The 18,388-nt window shown below is 51.2% G+C and overlaps 1 protein-coding gene and 1 long non-coding RNA gene across 2 annotated transcripts in view; one reads left to right on the top strand and one right to left on the bottom strand.

Annotated features, from left to right (window-relative positions):
• The window catches only part of LOC132529579 (uncharacterized), a 33,384-nt gene that overhangs the window by 4,416 nt on the left and 10,580 nt on the right, over positions 1–18,388 (bottom strand). The window lies entirely within an intron of this gene.
• LOC132529578 (mitochondrial ribosome and complex I assembly factor AltMIEF1) lies at positions 13,633–13,845 on the top strand. The gene has a single exon (XM_060166257.1). It carries the CDS (start codon positions 13,633–13,635, stop codon positions 13,843–13,845), a length of 213 nt encoding a protein of 70 aa, XP_060022240.1.

The raw sequence follows: 18,388 nt of genomic DNA, 5'->3' as shown, positions 1-18,388 counted from the left end.
ATGATGGCCATTCTGCCTGGTGTGAGGTGGTACCTCATTGTAGTTTTGATTTGCATTTCTCTAATGCTTAGTGATGTTGAGCAGATTTTCATGTCCTTCTTGGCCATCTGTATGTCTTCTTTGGAGAAATGTCTATTTAGGTCTTCTGACCATTTTTGGATTGGGTTGTTTGTTTCTTTAATATTGAGCTGCATGAGCTGTTTATATATTTTGGAGATTAATCCTTTGTCCATTGATTCATTTGCAAATATTTTCTCCCATTCTGAGGATTGTCTTTTCATCTTGTTTATGGTCTCCTTTGCTGTGTAAAAGCTTTTAAGTTTCATTAGGTCCCACTTGTTTATTTTTGTTTTTATTTCCATTACTCTAGGAGGTGGATCAAAAAAGATCTTGCTGTGATTTATGTCAAAGAGTGTTCTTCCTATGTTTTCCTCTAAGAGTTTTATAGTGTCTGGTCTTACATTTAGGTCTCTAATCTATTTTGAGTTTATTTTTGTGTATGGTGTTAGGGAGTGTTCTAATTTCATTCTTTTACATGTAGCTGTCCAGTTTTCCCAACACCACTTATTGAAGAGACTGTCTTTTCTCCATTGTATCTCCTTGCCTCCTTTGTCATAGATTAGTTGACCATAGGTGTGTGGGTTTATCTCTGGGCTTTCTATCTTTTTCCATTGATCTATGTTTCTGTTTTTGTGCCAGTACCATATTGTCTTGATTAGTGTAGCTTTGTAGTATAGTCTAAAGTCAGGGAGTCTGATTCCTCCAGCTCCGTTTTTTTTCCCTCAAGACTGCTTTGGCTATTCGGGGTCTTTTGTGTCTCCATACAGATTTTAAGATTTTTTTGTTCTAGTTCCGTAAAAAGTGCCATTGGTAATTTGATAGGGATTGCATTGAATGTGTAGATTGCTTTGGGTAGTAGAGTCATTTTCACAATATTGATTCTTCTAATCCAAGAACATGGTATGTTAGTATCATCTTTGATTTCTTTCATCAGTGTCTTACAGTTTTCTGCATACAGGTCTTTTGTCTCCCTAGGTAGGTTTATTCCTAGGTATTTTATTCTTTTTGTTGCAGTGGTAAATGGGAGTGTTTCTTTAATTTCTCTTTAAGGTTTTTCATCATTAGTGTATAGGAATGCAAGAGATTTCTGTGCATTAATTTTGTATCCTGCAACTTTACCAAATTCATTGATTAGTTCTAGTAGTTTCCTGGTGGCATCTTTAGGATTCTCTATGTATAGTATCATGTCATCTGCAAACAGTGACAGTTTTACTTCTTCTTTTCCAATTTGTATTCCTTTTATTTCTTTTTCTTCTCTGATTGCTGTGGCTAGGACTTCCAAAATCATGTTGAATAATAGTGGTGAGAGTGAAGACAGTGGTGAAGATAGAATCTTCACTATCATTATTCTGAATTCTTTTTCTGGAAGGCTGCCTATCTCCACTTCATTTAGTTGTTTTTCTGGGGTTTTATCTTGTTCCTCCATCTGGTACATAGCCCTCTGCCTTTTCATCTTGTCTATCTTTCTGTGAATGTGGTTTTTGTTCCACAGGCTGCAGGATTGTAGTTCTTCTTGCTTCTGCTGTCTGCTCTCTGATGGATGAGGCTATCTAAGAGGCTTGTGCAAGTTTCCTGATCTTCCTTCCAGAATTTAACCATGCATTTTGGCAAGGTTGACACACAAGCACATGTGCACACACACATGCACACACCAGCTCCTGAGGTAGCCCTGCATGGCTAAGCCAATTGGTGACATCCGCTGCCAGGTCAGGTCATTGCTTCAGGGATGGACAAGTGGACCAGTTCAGGCTAGTGATATAGAAGAAATTGCCGGAAGCTCCTAGAAAAGAAGTTCTTCTCTCTTCTTCAAGAATAATAGAAAAGGAACTACCCCCCTTCCACTACCAGAAAAAATACAGGGGTGTGTGTAGAGCATATAACTTATAGCACTGGCTGCTGTGTGGAGCCTCTGCTAAAACCCACAGCTAGGACTTCTCAGCTATGTGAGCCCATAAATTCCCTTTTGTTAAAGACACTTTGAGGGGCTTCCCTGGTGGTCCAGTGGTAAAGAGTCCCCTTTCCAATGCTGGGGACGCGGGTTCGATTCCTGATCAGGGAGGTAGGATCCCACACGCCGCGGGGCAGCTGGGCCCTCGCGCCACAGCTATTGAGTGCCTCAACTAGAAAGAAGCCTATGAGCTGCAATGAAGAACCTACGCGCCGCAACGGAAGATCCCACATGCCACAACAATGATCCTGTGTGCCGCAACCCAAACCCGATGCGGCCATAAAGAAAGTGGAATAAATAAATATTTTTAAAAAGATAAAAAATAAAGACACTTTGAGTTGGGTTTTCTGCTACTCACAGCCAAAAACATTTGAACTCATCTGATGGAACTCATCACTCCTCTGCCAGTTCGTACCCACTATTCTCTCCTCCCAGACCCTTCTGCCACCATTTGGCACCCAACTGGTTCGCTCTTTTGGGCTCCACTCCGGTGTCAGGTTCTCCACACCCGGGTTAGGTGCTGACCTTCTGGGCTCCCATTCTGCTTGAATGTCTCCAGTGATGCCCTTTCCACACAGATCGGAACTGTCTGCTTCTGCGCTCGTCGCCCAGAAGCAGTTCTGGTACAACTCAACGGCTATCAGAGGAACGAACGACCAAACTCAACGCCACTAAACAGTGGAGGCGCCAGGATTTGAACCCGGACTGTCTCCAGTGCTGTCTGACACCCCCACTTCCCTGACCCCCTGGTCACCCCACCCTGCCAGCCCAAGGGCTGACGTTCTGTCACAGACACCCTCCCTGCCCACCCGAGGGATCGGCTGCCCCGCAGTTATCCACCCAGCCTGGCCCAGACTCGCCACTTCTACTGAATATCACACTGGATCAGCCTCTGCGGCGTAATTAGAACCTCCAGCCTGTCCTGCCAGGCTGCCTCTCTGAAGACCCAGCCTGCCTCACACAAGCCCCCCTTTAGGGGGCTCTGCCTTCTAGAGGGTGACACAGGACAAAGCCAGGCCCTCATCCACGTGACAGTCCATCAAGGAGGCAAAAATAACAATCCTCTCCCTCCCGTGATCTGCTCTGCCCGCCGCTCCCTTGCCCTTCCAGGAACGGGACTTCTAGACGTTCTTGCATTTGGTTCCACAAACATTGGTCAAGGCCTGGGGCGTAGGTTGAGGGGTGGGAGGAACAAGACACGACATTCTTGAGATTTGTACGAGGCAGAGAGTTCCCTGATTCACCCGTTCCAGTTAATGAGACCACTTCTTGGGACAGAAGGCTCTGCTGGGGGTCCTCAATTCAATAAAACTTTCAAAGAGGCCCCTTGATCGTTAGCATTTGAAGCAATCTGACTAACGCGCTTAGGAGGCAGTTACGTTCTTGCAAATCCCATTCAGCCCTCAGGAAGCCCCACTGCTGATGCAGTCAGGTACGTGGCCCTGCGCCATGACCACCAGTCCTCTGGTCTGACGCCCGCTGGTCCTACCACCATATCCGGGCCACTACTTGCCTTTCAACTTGACCCTCTACTCAGTGACAGACTGCTGTGTGACAGGCCCTGAGGAAGATACAGAAAGGACAAGACACATTTTCTGCCTTCCAGGAGCTCAAAATCGATGGGGAGTAGACCGGGGTTTCCCGACCTCACCACTACCAACATGGTAGGCCAGGTCGTTCTTTGCTGGGGGCGCTGTCCTGTGCATTGCAGAGTTTAGCAGCATCCCTGAGCTCTACCCACTAGATGCCAGTAGAATCCACTCCCCCAAGTGTGACAACCAAACATGTCTCCAGACATTGTTAGAGGTAAGCAGGAGCACCCAACCACTGAGCATCTGCTGTGTCCACGCCAGGCCCTTTGCATATGCGATCTCCTGTAATCTGAATAGTATTTGGGGGGGAGGTTCCTCCCACTTTCCAGCCTACGAGATTGGAGGTGGGGAGCCTAGGATTTAGGGACATTAAGGGTAGAATTTGCTCAATGGCACACAGCTTCCCAGCTGGGATTTAGGACCAGGGTTCCACCAGCCTTCTCGTGGTGCAGCACTGCCACCTGGTGGGAGAGCCGGGCATGTCCGTGACCCGCGGCGCTGGCGTCCCTTCTCTCCTTTCCTTCCTCTTTCTTCCTTCTCACTGGACACCACCCAGGATATGAGGTAGATTATACAAATACAGGCCACAGAATGGAAAAGCAAATGTATAAAAATCAGAACCGTGGAAAATGATAACGATAAAAGAAAACCAAACCTAGGATATAACTCAAAACGCTGAAGGCAGTGCTGGGGGAATGTCAAAGTGCTAGAGGCAGACAGAGGAAAGGGATCCTTTTCTCCCCTTTTACAGAGGAAATGAAGTTTCCAGAACTTGCACGGGAGGTGTCAGAGCTCTGAGGAGGAACGGTGGAGGACACACCTCTGGAGCATTTGTCTTGTCTACCCAGCAGGGCTGGGCCTCACTTCTGGGTCCCCAGCACTCTGCCCAGGGCCTGGCCACGCTCACTAAATCCTTGCCGAATTCTACTGACCCGAGATGCACGTAGTAACTCACCCTTCCTTGGGTGACTGGTCTCCCAGGCCTCTAACTGGCGTTAGAATTAGTAGTAGTAGATGTTGCTGTCTGCTCCACCGGCGTGTCCCCAGTCGGGCCCCAAGGACTCTATTACTGGCCTTGTCATACACCCCAGACCTTGACCTGGAAATGCAGAAATCATCCATTGTTCTTCCTTTTCCCTCTTCCAGTTTCCCCCTCCTAATCCATTCTCCACGCAGGGCTGCTGCCAGCCCGTACAGGCTTTTGTGCAAAACTGGGAAGGGCATCTCTTCCTCAAGACATTTTACTTCCATCTATTGGGAAATTGCCATAATGTACCGATTTCATTAGAATGAGACAAATCACTGCCTTCTGCTAAAGAAACGTCATAAGAAGCACACACCTCTACAAGGTCTAAGATGTGACAGGTGCTCTTTGCATGTGGTGTCCTTGTGCAGTACGTAACCTGAACAACCACACCCAGCAGCCCTGCCTCTACATTCTAGATCTGATTCTATTACCACCCCTTCCCAACTTAAATATAGTCTATAGCGCCTCATAACCTACCGTGCCAAGTCAAAGCTCCTGATGCGGCTCCAGGGAGCCTTGCGGAGGACACACGCACCCGGAAGTTGGGAAATGTAAAGTTGTCACAATATTCTGAAGAACTGGAGATGGGGTGCTTACATACACACAAGAATTTAATATATGATAAAGATGGCACTGGGGGAAAGAAGGATTATTTCATAAATATCTGACAGCCATTTAGAAAAAAAGGCTAATTACAATCCCTCCCTCACTCCTTACACCAAAGTGAATTCCAGATGAATACACCACAGATATAAAAATTTTAAAAAGTACAATTTGGCCAGTATTTTCTGTCTCTGGGTGGCTGTACAGTTGCGTGTGTTTGTGGGGGGGGCGGTCAGTAGGGAGGATTGAGCTGGATAAACTCCCAGGTCTAACAACGGTGAAAGCTGCCATTCATTCATTTCACCCCGACTCTAAGCCCAGAGACCTCAGCCCACCACACCCATCTGCCTCCTGTAACACTTTCTCCTTGACTGAAATATTCTCAGCTCTCTGGCACTCCTTGCCCCTGGGTGTGGGAGCCCTGCAGGTCCCAGCATCCCTCGGGAGCCCACCTCCCAGGCTGCACCCAGGCCTTCTGCTTCAGTTCCTTTCCGGGCTGTGGAAGTATTTACCTTGGACTTGAGCACAGCTGTGCTGTTTTGGTTTCCTTGTGCTGTATTTTAAGGTTTGGTGCTTTTTTTTTTTTTTTGCTGTATGCGGGCCTCTCACCGTTGTGGCCTCTCCCGTTGCTTGCGGAGCACAGGCTCTGGACGTGCAGGCTCAGTGGCCATGGCTCGTGGGCCCAGCCGCTCCGCGGCGTGTGGGATCCTCCCAGACCGGGGCACGAACCCGTGTCCCCTGCATCGGCAGGCGGACTCTCAACCACTGCGCCACCAGGGAAGCCCAGGTTTGGTGCTTTGTGATTGGAGCTGGGAAGACATGTCAGAGAGGGTATTCATCCTGACTCTGGTGGGCAGTCAGGCTTTCTCTCCGAATCCCTTTCCTTCCCATATCATATGAAAAATGCTCATGAGGCCTTGGCAGACTCAGCAGACTAGAGGAGCCCAACGGGTCATGCAAATGAGTGAACACCCATGGAGGAGACGAGAGGGAGCGGTGGGGATTGGGGTAAGCTGAGGAGCTCATACTCTGTCCAAAGGTGGTGGCAGCTCCTCAGCATAGGTGGGGAGTCCAGTGCTTCCAGATCTCCTAAACATTCAAGCAGGACTTCCCTGGTGGCGCAGTGGTTAAGAATCCGCCTGCCAATGCAGGGGACACGGGTTCGAGCCCTGGTCTGGGAAGATCCCACATGTTGCGGAGCAACTAAGCCCATGTGCCACAACTACTGAGCCTGTGCTCTAGAACCCGCGCGCCACAACTACTGAGCCCGTGTGCCACAACTACTGAAACCCATGCGCCTAGAGCCCGTGCTCCGCAACAAGAGAAGCCACCACAATGAGAAGCCCACGTACCACAATGAAGAGTAGTCCCCACTCACCACAACCAGAGAAAGCCCGCGCGCAGCAAAAAAGACCCAATGCAGCCAAAAATAAAATAAATTAAAAATAAATTAAAAAAAAACAAAAACATTCAAGCAAACCTGGAAAGCTGTCTTTTATAATTGTCTGCATCTTACAAAGTTCTTTGTGGAGCAAGGAGAACACTTCTCAGTCCAGTCCAGCACGTGGACCTCCAGTTTGCCCCTTGAGGAGGTGGAAGCTATAGTCAGCCTGAGTGGTGCTGCCTCATCTGTAAGATGGGCACATTGATACACAGCCCTTGCAGGCTGTAGTAGTGATCCATGGGGATGAAGGATGTAAAGGGAAACCAACTAGCATTCATTGAGCGATTGCTCTGGGCTGGGCACGATCCTTCTCCTAAGCCCTGAAATTCCCTGTGCAGAGGTGCACAGGTGGGAACTGGGGAGATGGGATCTGGGCCCCGAGCCCACACATCTGCCGCCCTGGCCACCCACTCCTGCTGCCTGCCAAAGGGAGGTATTCCATGAACAAGCCTACGTTCCCTTTGCCCATTGCAACAGTACCTGGCACAACGTGGGCAGCAGAGATTTCACAGGACAACGGGGGAACCTCACTCCTGTCCAGCGATATCAGGTTTTAGTTTGGTGAACACAGGATCAATGACATCTGAGGACAGCAAAGCCCGTTAGGAGGCAGGTGGCTCTCTGAGAATGATTTCCAGGTCCCTGGCTGGTGAAACTCCAGAGCCTTATTGATCTGGCTACAGCCAACATCTCCGTCATCCTGGGTAATAAGAGCATCTGCACCTTCACTCCACCCTGGGTTCCCCTGGGAGGGCTGCAGAGGGCTGGTGGGCTGGACTGAGCCTTCTGTCTTGTCATCCAATAGCAATTTCCCTCCACTTCAGAGCACCAAGCATTTACAGAGCATCTCAATTTTATAAGGCATCCTCCCGGGCAAAGTAAAGGGAATGAGACTGGAAAGACCCAGGCCTCAGGGTTCTCACTCTCTCTGCCTTCTTAGGGAAGCCTGGGGCTGCGCTGAGCCACTCCTCCTGCAGGTAAAGGGGTACCTGGCCCGCTCTCACTCTCCCCTCCTGCCCCTCTGTGACATCCCTCCAGGGAGGGCTTACTCACGATGGCATTTTCAGCTTCTCTCCCTCTACTGGCTCCTTCCCTCCCCTGCTTGAGGCTAGAACGGGCACCAGCCAACCCCAAGCCCAAGCCCACCCAACCCAATCTGCTTTTCTTCCCCTCTAACTGTCCTCTCATCTTGCTCTTTCCCTTCTCAGCAAAATCACTGTGTCTCTCTCTACTTTCCATTTACTCTTCAGTCCCTGGGCCTCTGCCCCCACCTCTTGCTGAGCCAGTCAGTCAGAGACCAGCTCCTAACAGGGGAAGGATGATATGGGACTGGCTGGGGCGCTGGCCTCTGTGAACACACTCTCCTCCCCCCAGGCCTGCAGGACACTCCTGTCTTCTGACTGGTCCTCTCCAGCATCCTTTGCTTCCGATGGGTGTCGCCAGGGATGCTCCTCCTTTTCCCCTGCCTCCACCCTGGTCCTGAGTGATTTCATCTAGCCCTGGGATGGTTTGGAGCTCAGACCCTAGTCCCACCGCTTATGGCTCTTCGAGATCCCGTCTCCTCGGATGCAGATGGGACAACGACAGTCTTATCCTCACAGGACTCTGATGGCAGGTGGGGGTTGGTGCATGTGTCTCGGCACAGGCGGAGAGCTCAGGAACTCTTCACTCTTACTGCCCACTGATGACCCCTTCGAGGGACACCACAGTGGCCTGGGGACTGATCTCCTGCAGGTCTCAGCCTGCCCGTCCTGTCGAACCAGGTAGAGCCCTGAGATTTCGGGACCACGGAGGCATGTGGGTGCCAGATGCCTGCCCCGCTGCCCCACCTCCGTTGCCATGGGAGCATGGGGGGGCAGGGAGGAGCCTTGTGAGTCTGGAAATAAAGAGAAGACCCTGAAGAGTAAGAAGAGTCCGGGGGAGCTGATCTGAAGGGCAGACCCCTCCCCGCCAAGGGACCTCCCTCCTTCCCTCCTAAAAACAATGTTCTGTAGGACAGGGGGATTAGGAGAGACATAAAAGGTCCCCTGGTCTTCCAGCTGGGAATGTCACCAATTAGATTTATTTGCGTCACAAAATTATTTCTTTAAAGAGCAAAGTAGGGCAGCCTCGAAGAGCGGAAAGGACACACATTTTGGAGTGAGACAGACCTGGGCTCCACAGCGAGCTTTTTGTCTGCCTGGCTCAGTGTCTTCGAGAAATGCCTGAACCTTTCTCTGCTTTGGTTTTCATCATCAGGATAATCATGCTGACCAAACAGGGATGTTGGGATTAGACATAATACAACATTTGTAAACTACTCAATCCAGTGTCTGACGCACAAGAGACGCTTCATAAAAGCAGATGTAGCGGCTGGTGCCACCGCAGTGTGCGTGCTTTTCCCACACCAAGCCAGCCCTGGGAGAATGGTGCCTGAGATCCCAGAGGCCACGCGCATTATTGCTCTTAAACCTTAGGCCTCCTCAAGGCCCCCACCTGGGCCCCTCCCTTTCCTAGAAGTTTCAGGGGTTCGCGATCTCCCCAGTATTGATGGGGCTCCGTATGCCATGGAAAGTCTTCCTTTACCTGAGTGGGGACCCTAGGGCCCTGGAAAACCGCCTTCTTTTAGCAGTTTGGGAGGCCTGGAAGATGCTCCTGGTTAGGCTGGAGCAGAGAGGCAGCAGGGCAGTTGCTCAGGCAGGACGCTGAAGCCACGGCTGACCCTTCTATCTCACCCCCACATCAGCAACTTCTGGGGCTCCACCTCCACATACTTCCTGGATCTGACAGCTCCCCTCCACACTGCCACCTCCTGGTCTGAACCCCTGTCCTCTCTCCCCTGGGGCTTTGCAGCAGCCTCTTGACCAGTCTCCCTGCTTTAGCCCTTACATCCTTCCGTTAGTCTCAAAGCCAGACTGATCCTGTGAAAAAAGGAAGTCAGGGACCCTTTTCACAAAGATGGCGCCGAAAGTGAAGAAGGAAGCCCCTGTCCTCCCAAAGCTGAAGCCAAAGCAAAGACTCTGAAGGCCGAGAAGGCGGTGCTGAAGTGGATCCACAGACACACACACAAAAGACACAGCGGCTCCAACGGCAGCCTAAATATCCTCGGATATGCGCCCCCAGGAGAAACAAGCTCCCCAGACCACTGAGTCTGCCATGAAGAAGAGAGCAACACACATGTGTTCACTGTGGAGGTCAAGGCCATCAACACGTATCAGACAGGCTGGGAAGACACTTTTGTGACATCGCATAGCCAAGGCCAACACCCTGATGGAGTCTGACAGAAAGAAGAAGGCATATGTTCAAGGCCCTGACTATGATGCTTTGGTGGTGCCAAGAAAGTTGGAATCATCTAAACCGCATCCAGCTGGCTAACTCTAAACATAAATGTTTTCACCAGAAACAAACAGACAAATGGAAGTCAGGTCCCATCACTCCTTTGCTCCAGACTCTCTGGTGACTCCTGTCCCAGCAAGATTTCCCCTCCCCTGCCCCTGATAAGGACCCCCTGTCCTGCCTCTTCCCACCCCCCTAGCCCTTGCTCACGCTCTCACACTATTCCCCATGCACTGGCCTCCTCCCTGTTGCTCCTAGGACAGCCTGAGGGCCCACCTGAGGGCCAACACGTGGAATGCCCTTCCTGAAGGTCCTACTCAGGTCCCCTTATCAGACAGGCCTTCCAGCAACACTCCAAGTAAAAAAGCAACTCCTGGGCTTCCCTGGTGGCGCAGTGGTTGAGAGTCCGCCTGCCGATGCAGGGGACACGAGTTCGTGCCCCGGTCCGGGAAGATCCCACATGCCGCGGAGCGGCTGGGCCCATGAGCCGTGGCCGCTGAGCCTGCGCGTCTGGAGCCTGTGCTCCACAACGAGAGAGGCCGCAACAGTGAGAGGTCCGCGTACCGCAAAAAAAAAAAAAAAAAAAAGCATGAGGACTTGATTTCTCTGTTCCCTGCAATGCCTGTGGCAGTGCTTTGCACATTAGACACCCCAAACAAGGATCTGTGCAAGAATAAATGGATGGGTGGGCAACTGCTCTGTGTAAGTGCCCACCCCTTTCTGATAGATGCCTTTTAAATCCTCACAAAAGCTGAGAGGGGCTGAGGGGGTTAGGAAAGTTGTCAGGGGGCAGGCAGCTGTCCTTAAGTGGTGGAGCTGCATCTGGAGCCGCCTGGGCCTGATTCCAAAGCCTGCCTCTTCCCCTCTCCCTCTATGGATTCCATAATGACATGGCTCCTGCCCTCAAATCTGATGAGAGACAGAAACTAATGCAGAAATTAAAAAACAGTGCCTGGCAAATAACAGGCGCCAATAAACACGTTTTGCTGTTGAAGGAGCGAAGCCCTGACGGCGGTGTGCAGACATTTCTGTGGGGCCCAAAGGAGACACCTAAGTGTGTTGGATGAGGGGCGAGGAAGGGTACCTAAAAGACTTCTAGAGGGGGACATTTGAGGGGGACCTTGAAAGGTAGGTCCTTGCCAGGGGTGCGGGAACAGCACGGAGGGATGAAAAGAAAGCAATCTGAGAAAATGGAAGACCTTTAAAAGCCACGATACGGAATACCCTTAGTGTTAAACCTCCCCCAGGCACCCCCATGGCTCCAGCCAGAGATCAGCAGACAGTGCTGGGGCCACACAGGCTACAGAGCTGGCAGCAGGTTGGGGGACTACGCCGCACAACGTCTGCACCCCGCCTTCCCCAGCTCTGCCCAACCCGGACTCCCGCTCCTCCGCCCCCCGACTGGGCGGGGCCCGAATGGGTGGGCGGGGCCCGAATGGCCTCGGCCGGCCCGTCCTTAGGTGACGTCACGCATGGAGGCGGGACTCCGGCCTGTGGGGCGGAGCCGCGCAAGGGGCGTAGCCTGACGCGGCTCCTGGCCCCACCCCTAGAGAAGCATAGGCCTGGAAGACCGGAAGTCCTCCAGCCCCCGCCTGCCTCCAGGCTCCCTTCGGTCCCACTCCTCAGCTCCGTGCGCAAGGTCGTGTCCCGGAAGTGAAGGGGCCATGTTGGTGGGTGACCCCAGGAGAGATACCGGGCGAGAGGCGAATCCCGAGGAGTGGAAGCGTGCGCGGTCCGCAGGTGAGTGAGGGGTGGAGTGAGGGCCGGGGTCGGGGGCTGGCCACGCCTTCTCTCAGGGCCTCTGTCTGGGCCCCCCCATCCGGCCCGGGCCCGGGCTACCGGCCTGGTCGTCGGGGGTCTCGCCCCAGCCCGCCCTGGGCTTTCCCCTGGAGGCCGCCCCGGGGCTCCGCCTCAGCCTCCGGAGCCCTCCCGGGGCCCCTGAGCCGGCCTGCCCCAGCCTCGGGGTCTCTCCACCCCGGCTAGGTGCGACGCCCCGCAGGGTAGGGGGAGGACCTGGGGACCTGACGGGGCCCAGCGGTGCACTCGCCGATCGACCTTGTAGTAACAGCCCTCGCGTGACAGTCGCCTCCTACTTCATAAAGCATTTTTCCTGTTGATTTCTGGATTCATCTCCCACTCCGGAGGCCCTTGGGGCCGAGGGGCGCTCTTCTACAGCTGAGGAAAAAGGGACGCGGACAGTGGCTTCCTCGAGCTCGCGCAGCAAGTTATGAAGGCCGGAGGCTGATGGCTAGCCGACTTTGGGCCCAAAGTCCAGACCTTTTTACCAGTCAGACACCTCTTCCACTCAGTCTCAGTTCTTTATTTCATAAAGAGGGACGATGCCTTTTTCCACACAGGGACGTTGTGAGGGTTCCCTCTTTCGTTCAGCTTCTTTTTTGAGCCCTTGGTATGTGCCAGGCGGTGTGCTGGGAAAGTTTGTAAAGCACCTGGAAGTGCTGTACACATGGTAAGATCCTAGCAAATAGGAGTTATCATTACACAGGCAGTCAGAGCTGGGGTCGGGAGTGCCCCCCCGCCCCTTTATAGCTGGGTGCCCCTGTGGGCAAGTTACTTCTCTCTGGGAGCGTCAGTTTCCTGCACTTAAAATGGGGATACTGACGACACTGGGATTGTTGATGGAATGAGAAGAGTTGTCACGTGGGATCTGCTTGGCCCATGCGTGCTACATAGTAAACACTCCATAAGCGTTAACACTTCTTGTTACGAACCTTGACTACTTCATAAATGCCTCGGTTTAAATGTGATAATGGATGACAAAGCACTTTACAGAGGGTAACTGTCTGTGATTGTGTAAGGCTTCATTGTTACAGAAGGAAGATGGTGACAGTTTATGTGTATCTAATACTTACTGAGCACTTACAAACGAGGGTAGGTAGCATTAATAATATTGACACCTGTCCCTGATAGACTGCTTAGTATATGCCGAGTGCTATTCTAACCACGTTTACATACATTAACGCATTTAATCCTCATATAAACCATATGGAAAATACAATTTTAAAACTCGTTTTACAGATGAGGAACTAAGGTAAGCCCAGAGAGGTTAAGAAACTTGCCCAAGGTAATGAATGAGCTCATAAGCGGTGGTGCCAGGATTCAAGTATGACCGAGACCCCTCGTCTCCAACGGCTCTAGACCACCCCTTGTGGTGAACTTCAGTTACAGGTGCTTTACAAGTGATATCTCAGGCAATTCTCAAAATAACCCGATGTGGTAAGTACTGTTAGCATATGTCATATTGACACATAGCAGTATGTAAACGTAGATAGCATTATCTGTATTTTAAGAGTGAGGAAGCTGATGCTCAGAGAGGTTATGTACTTTGCCCCAAGCTATGTGGCAGATAAGTGGCAGAGCCAAGATTCAAGCACACAGCCCAGCTTCCAAGCCCTGGCCTTTCAGCGTAACTGGTGGTTTCCCACAAGCAGGAGTCGGTAGGCTGGGATACAGTCCCAGCCCTGCCACTAAGTCATATTGTGACCTGGGGGGGGTCTCTAAGACCTAGATTAAGAACTGCTGAATTAGATAATCTCCACAGGCCCTTCCATCATTAATTCTGATTCTAGGCTTCTCTTTCTTCCCTTCTGCATATAGCCTGACGCCCAGCCCCTGTCAGTCCCCCATGGCCCCATGGAGCCGAGAGGCGGTGCTGAGTCTCTACCGGGCTCTGCTGCGCCAAGGCCGAGAGCTTCGCTACACTGATCGAGACTTCTACTTTGCCTCCATCCGCCGTGAGTTCCGGAAAAATCAGAAGCTAGAGGATCCTGAGGCCCGGGAGAGGCAGCTGGAAAAGGGCCTGGTATTCCTCCACAGCAAACTGGGAGGGATTATTTAGAATCCTCTCCTTTCCCCTCCCATCCTCATTCCAAGGGAAAGAGGACAAAAGTGCCTTCCATAGACACGCCTGCCTCTCTCCCACTGCCACCTCACAGATGCGGTAAGAAGCCTCAGGTAGGTAGGCCCTTGTTCCTGTAGGTTTCATTTTTTCTGTTGCAGGGGTCCAGGAGAGGGAGAACCTTTCCTTTAGTGACCAGAGTCCTTTAGTCATAAATCAATGGAGGAAATACAAACATATTAACAGCAGTATGTTCCCTTGTTAAGAAAAAAAAGGCCCTGAGTTTCAGGCCCCACCAGGAGACCATTTTGTTTCATAAAACATTTTACATATGAAAATGCTAGAAAACACATTGGTTAAAACTATTAGAGCTCAGTTCCTGGCTGCCTCATTCTTTGGTAGATTCACTTCTATTGAGGGCAAGATCATGTTTCCCCAAACATAACTAGACTCTGTTGCAACAGTCTCTAAAGCAAGCACAGTGTACAGACCTCGGAGGACGGTGCCTTCCTGACACTGCTACTAACAACTGTGGGATTTACAGTAAATCACTAAATCTGTCTAGGCCTCCATTCCCTCATTTGTAAAATAACAGTACCTACCTCTTCAGCTTATTGCAAGAATTAAATGAGACAACTCGGGAATTCCCAGGCGGTCCAGTGGTTAGGACTCTGCGCTTTCACTGCTGAGGGCCCAGGTTCAGTCCCTGGTCTGGGTACTAAGATCCTGAGGGCCGCACGGCGCGGCCAAAAAAGAAAAAAAGAGATAATGCACACAAAGTACTTGGAATGGTTCTTGGCCAGTGGTATGTTAGTTCTATTTAGTTCCCATGCCAGTGTGATAGTCCCACTGTAACCAAATGATTGTATTTAATTCAGCAACTTCCCAGAGGGCCTTCTCTGGCCCCGGCATTCTGGTAGGCTCTGAGGTTGAGGTGAATGACGTGGCCCATCAAGGGACGGGTCTCATGTGGAGATCGACGGGAGGTAATTCCAGGGTGAACAGCTCTGTGCTAGAGGTCAGGTAAAGAGCTTGGAGACAGGGATGATGCCAAAACTGTGCCTTGGGGGCGGGGTGGCAGTGGAGGAATCACAGGTGGCTATAGAAAAGAGGACATTTGAGGTCTGCCTCAAGTGAGAAATAGAAGCTTGCCGGGCAGACGGGCAATAAGCAAGTGTGGAGTTTGAAACAGAGACTACCACATTTTATAGTCTGGAAACCCGAGTCCAGAGTGGCTCAAGTGGTGCACCTGTAAGGCAGGTGACCAGAGTTGAGGCTGGACCAGGTCTGGAAGGACATCGAATCCCCTGTTGAGGAGGTTGTGATATCTGACAGAGGGAGACCATCAGAGCTTTGTCAGCAGGGGAATGGCGTGGATGAGGGATCGTGGCAGTGGCGGCATGGAGAATACATTGGTGGGGGATACCAGAGGCCGCGGCTCCGACCAGGTGAGCTGGAGGGACTGTGGCGGCCGGGTGGCCCGTGAGCACACTGTGCGCAGCAGCGGACTTCACCAGGCGGACGCGGGCTGCAGCAGGAGGAGAGGGGAGCGAGCGATGACCGGGAGGTGTTAGCCATGCCAGCTGGGTGGGTGGCGCTGTCTTTAACAGAGGGAAAGCAGGAGGAGGAGCCTGGCGTAATGGCTTTGGGGCCTCCTCGGCCACTCAGGTTGCTGGGCAGACTGGCTTGGGGAGTAAAGGGCCAGGTGAGAGATGATGCCCACAAGGGCCTGCCTGCCCAGGGAGAGTGGAAGTGAACACTGAAGGCTTTGTGTTCCTAGTATCTTGACTGAGTTGGGTTACAGGTGCTGCTACCACCTCCTCACTGCCCGCCCAGGAAAAAGAAAGCCATAGAATCAGTAGCTCAGTCATGCGACAGATATTTGCTATGTGTCAAATACTGCTGGCCCTGAGGACACAGCAGGGAATGAGCCAAAATGCCCCTGGGAAGCATACGGCCGAGTCCGAGTGGTTAGCAGAGAGGAGACGTGTACGAGGAGGGGCTGCAGGCTACTTGTAAGCTACTCCCCAGCCCTGTGAGCTCCAGGTTCAACTCTTGGCTGCACAACTTTCTGACACGGTGACCTTGGGCCATCACTCTACCTCTGCCTCAGTTTCTTCATGTGTAAGTTGGAGGTAACAATGTGACTGATCTCATGGGATTGTTGGAACTAAGGGAACTAATAGGTGTAAAATGCCCAGCACACGGTACACGCTCAGTATATGTTAGCTCTTCTCAAGTGTACTCAAGCCAGACGTTTAAGTCATATGCCCTTTTCAAGGAGAATAAGTTGGAATTTTCACAGTTCTGTGCTGTCATCCTAGGAAGATACAGGGCCTCCATTACTCATCATTCCCACTGTAATGGGGTGATGAGTATTTCTATTCCCACTTTTGTATCTAAGGAGACAGGTTAAACAGCTTGTCTGAGATGTTCCTAGAGTTCACATTCCCCATCCTCAGCCCTGCCCACCAGGTCAGTGTTCTGCCTCCTCTTTTTTTTTTTTTCAATATTTTAACTGTTTGTAAGTGTACAGTTCAGTGGTGTTAAGAATATTCATATTGTGGGGACTTCCCTGGTGGCGCAGTGGTTAAGAATCCACCTGCCAATGCAGGGAACACGGGTTCGAGCCCTGGTCCGGGAAGATCCCACATGCCACGGAGCAACTAAGCCCGTGCGCCACAGCTACTGAGCCTGTGCTCTAAAGCCCGCGAGCCACAACTCTTGAGACCACGTGCCACAACTGCTGAAGCCTGCGCGCCTGGAGCCCATGCTCCGCAACAAGGGAAGCCACAGCAATGAGAAGCCTGCGCACCACAAAACAGAGTAGCCCCCGCTCGCCACAACTAGAGAAAGCTTGCGCGCAGCAACGAAGACCCAACGCAGCCAAAAATAAATTAATTAAAAACAACAAAAAAAGGATATTCATATTGTTGCACAAGAGATCTCCAGAACTTTTTCATCTTGTAAAACTGGAACTAAACGCATTAAACAACAGGGCTCCTCCAGGCCCTTCTCCTTGCCAGGCAGAGCTCCCACCTCCTGCAGGCTCCCAGGTAGTGCGGCAGAGCCTGAATGGAGGGTAGACTGTGGTTAAGTAGTTTCAACTGGAACAGATTGAGTTCAGTTTTAGAATAGAAACTTTGATCTCCCTGTGGGAGCTGTGGGTGTTCTTTCCTCTTCCAGGTCACCAGATCTTTGACATCACCTGGTCCTTGGGTGGGGCGGGGAGTATATTGCACTAGAGTAGAAAAGCCTTTTCCCAAGCTTGCTCAACTTCATAGTTTTGGTCTCAAGCCCAGGATAGCATCAGCTTGGGTTTCATAGGCCATTCCTGGCTCAGTCTCAGAAGGTAAGATGTAACTCACAGGACAGTCTGGATTGCTGACTGCCTTCTGGAAGCTGACCTTTTGTCCTGTGGATGGAGATCTTAAAAGACTTAATGATGGCCCACATTTGTAGAGTCCTTTTACGGTGTATAAAGTGTTCACATACGGTATTTTAGTAGATATGTTTTCCTCACTACAACCCTATGATTTAGGCCATGCAGGCATCATTCTCCCCATTACATAGCTGAGGGGTTAACTCATTTGAGGGCACCCAGCTAATTAGTCAGGGCTCAAAGGCAAGTACTCAGTCTCAAGATTTCCGACTCTAAAACCCAGGCTCAGAGGGGCCGAGGGGCCAAGGAGCCAGAGAGGCTCCTTCCGGCTTCTGCGTGGAGGGAGAATGTGCCCTTCTTGCTCTGCTGCATCACATGCAAGGATCATTTAGAGCAGGGTCCCCAACCTTTTTGGCACCAGGGACCGGTTGGAAGACAATTTTTCCCCGGGCCCGGGCGGGGGCGGGGGATGATGATGGCTCAGGCGGTGATGGGAGCAACGGGGAGCGGCAGATGAAGCTTTTCCTCACCCACCACCCACCTTCTGCTGTGTGGCCTGGTTCCTAAGGCTGTGGACCACTACCGGCCGGGGGGTTGGGGTCCCCTGATTTAGAGGGTGGTCCTCCCTATTGTAAATACATCTCTAAAGGTTCTTTTGTTTTAAAAGCAATAAAACGGTAGCCATGGTTTTGTATTGGGAACTGTGTAATGATCACCTTTGTCCTGATTGGATTACTCTGCCTCAGATGAGTTTATGTCCCATCTCTGTCTCAGTGGCCACTGGAGGGAGGATGACTAGAGTTCTTGCCTGACCCCACCTGTAAATGCAGAGTTTAACTCTTCTCGTCAGCCTTGTTTGCTCTGTGCATCTGAAGTGGGAGTATATTTCATTGAGCCAAGCAGTTTCTCATTACGTCCCTAAACCTGAAGCTCCTGTCGAAGGTAAAAGGTGGAGAAGAGGAAAGTGCCATGGTTGTGAACTCTAGTTGGGAAAAAATAATTTTGGGATCGACAGCGACTCTTAGTTAACTCAATTGCTGGAATAAGTAGAGGCAGAAATATTTCTCTCTTGTTGACAGGGGAGGCCAGGGGCATGACATGCGACACTAGTAATACCCAGTTGTAAGGGTATTAGAAAGAATGCTACTTCGCACTGGAAGA

The sequence above is a fragment of the Lagenorhynchus albirostris genome, chromosome 11 (genome assembly GCF_949774975.1).
Source record: "Lagenorhynchus albirostris chromosome 11, mLagAlb1.1, whole genome shotgun sequence".
NCBI lineage: Eukaryota > Metazoa > Chordata > Mammalia > Artiodactyla > Delphinidae > Lagenorhynchus > Lagenorhynchus albirostris.
The sequence above is the reverse complement of the archived record's forward strand: the minus strand, read 5'-3'. Positions and strand labels throughout refer to the sequence as shown.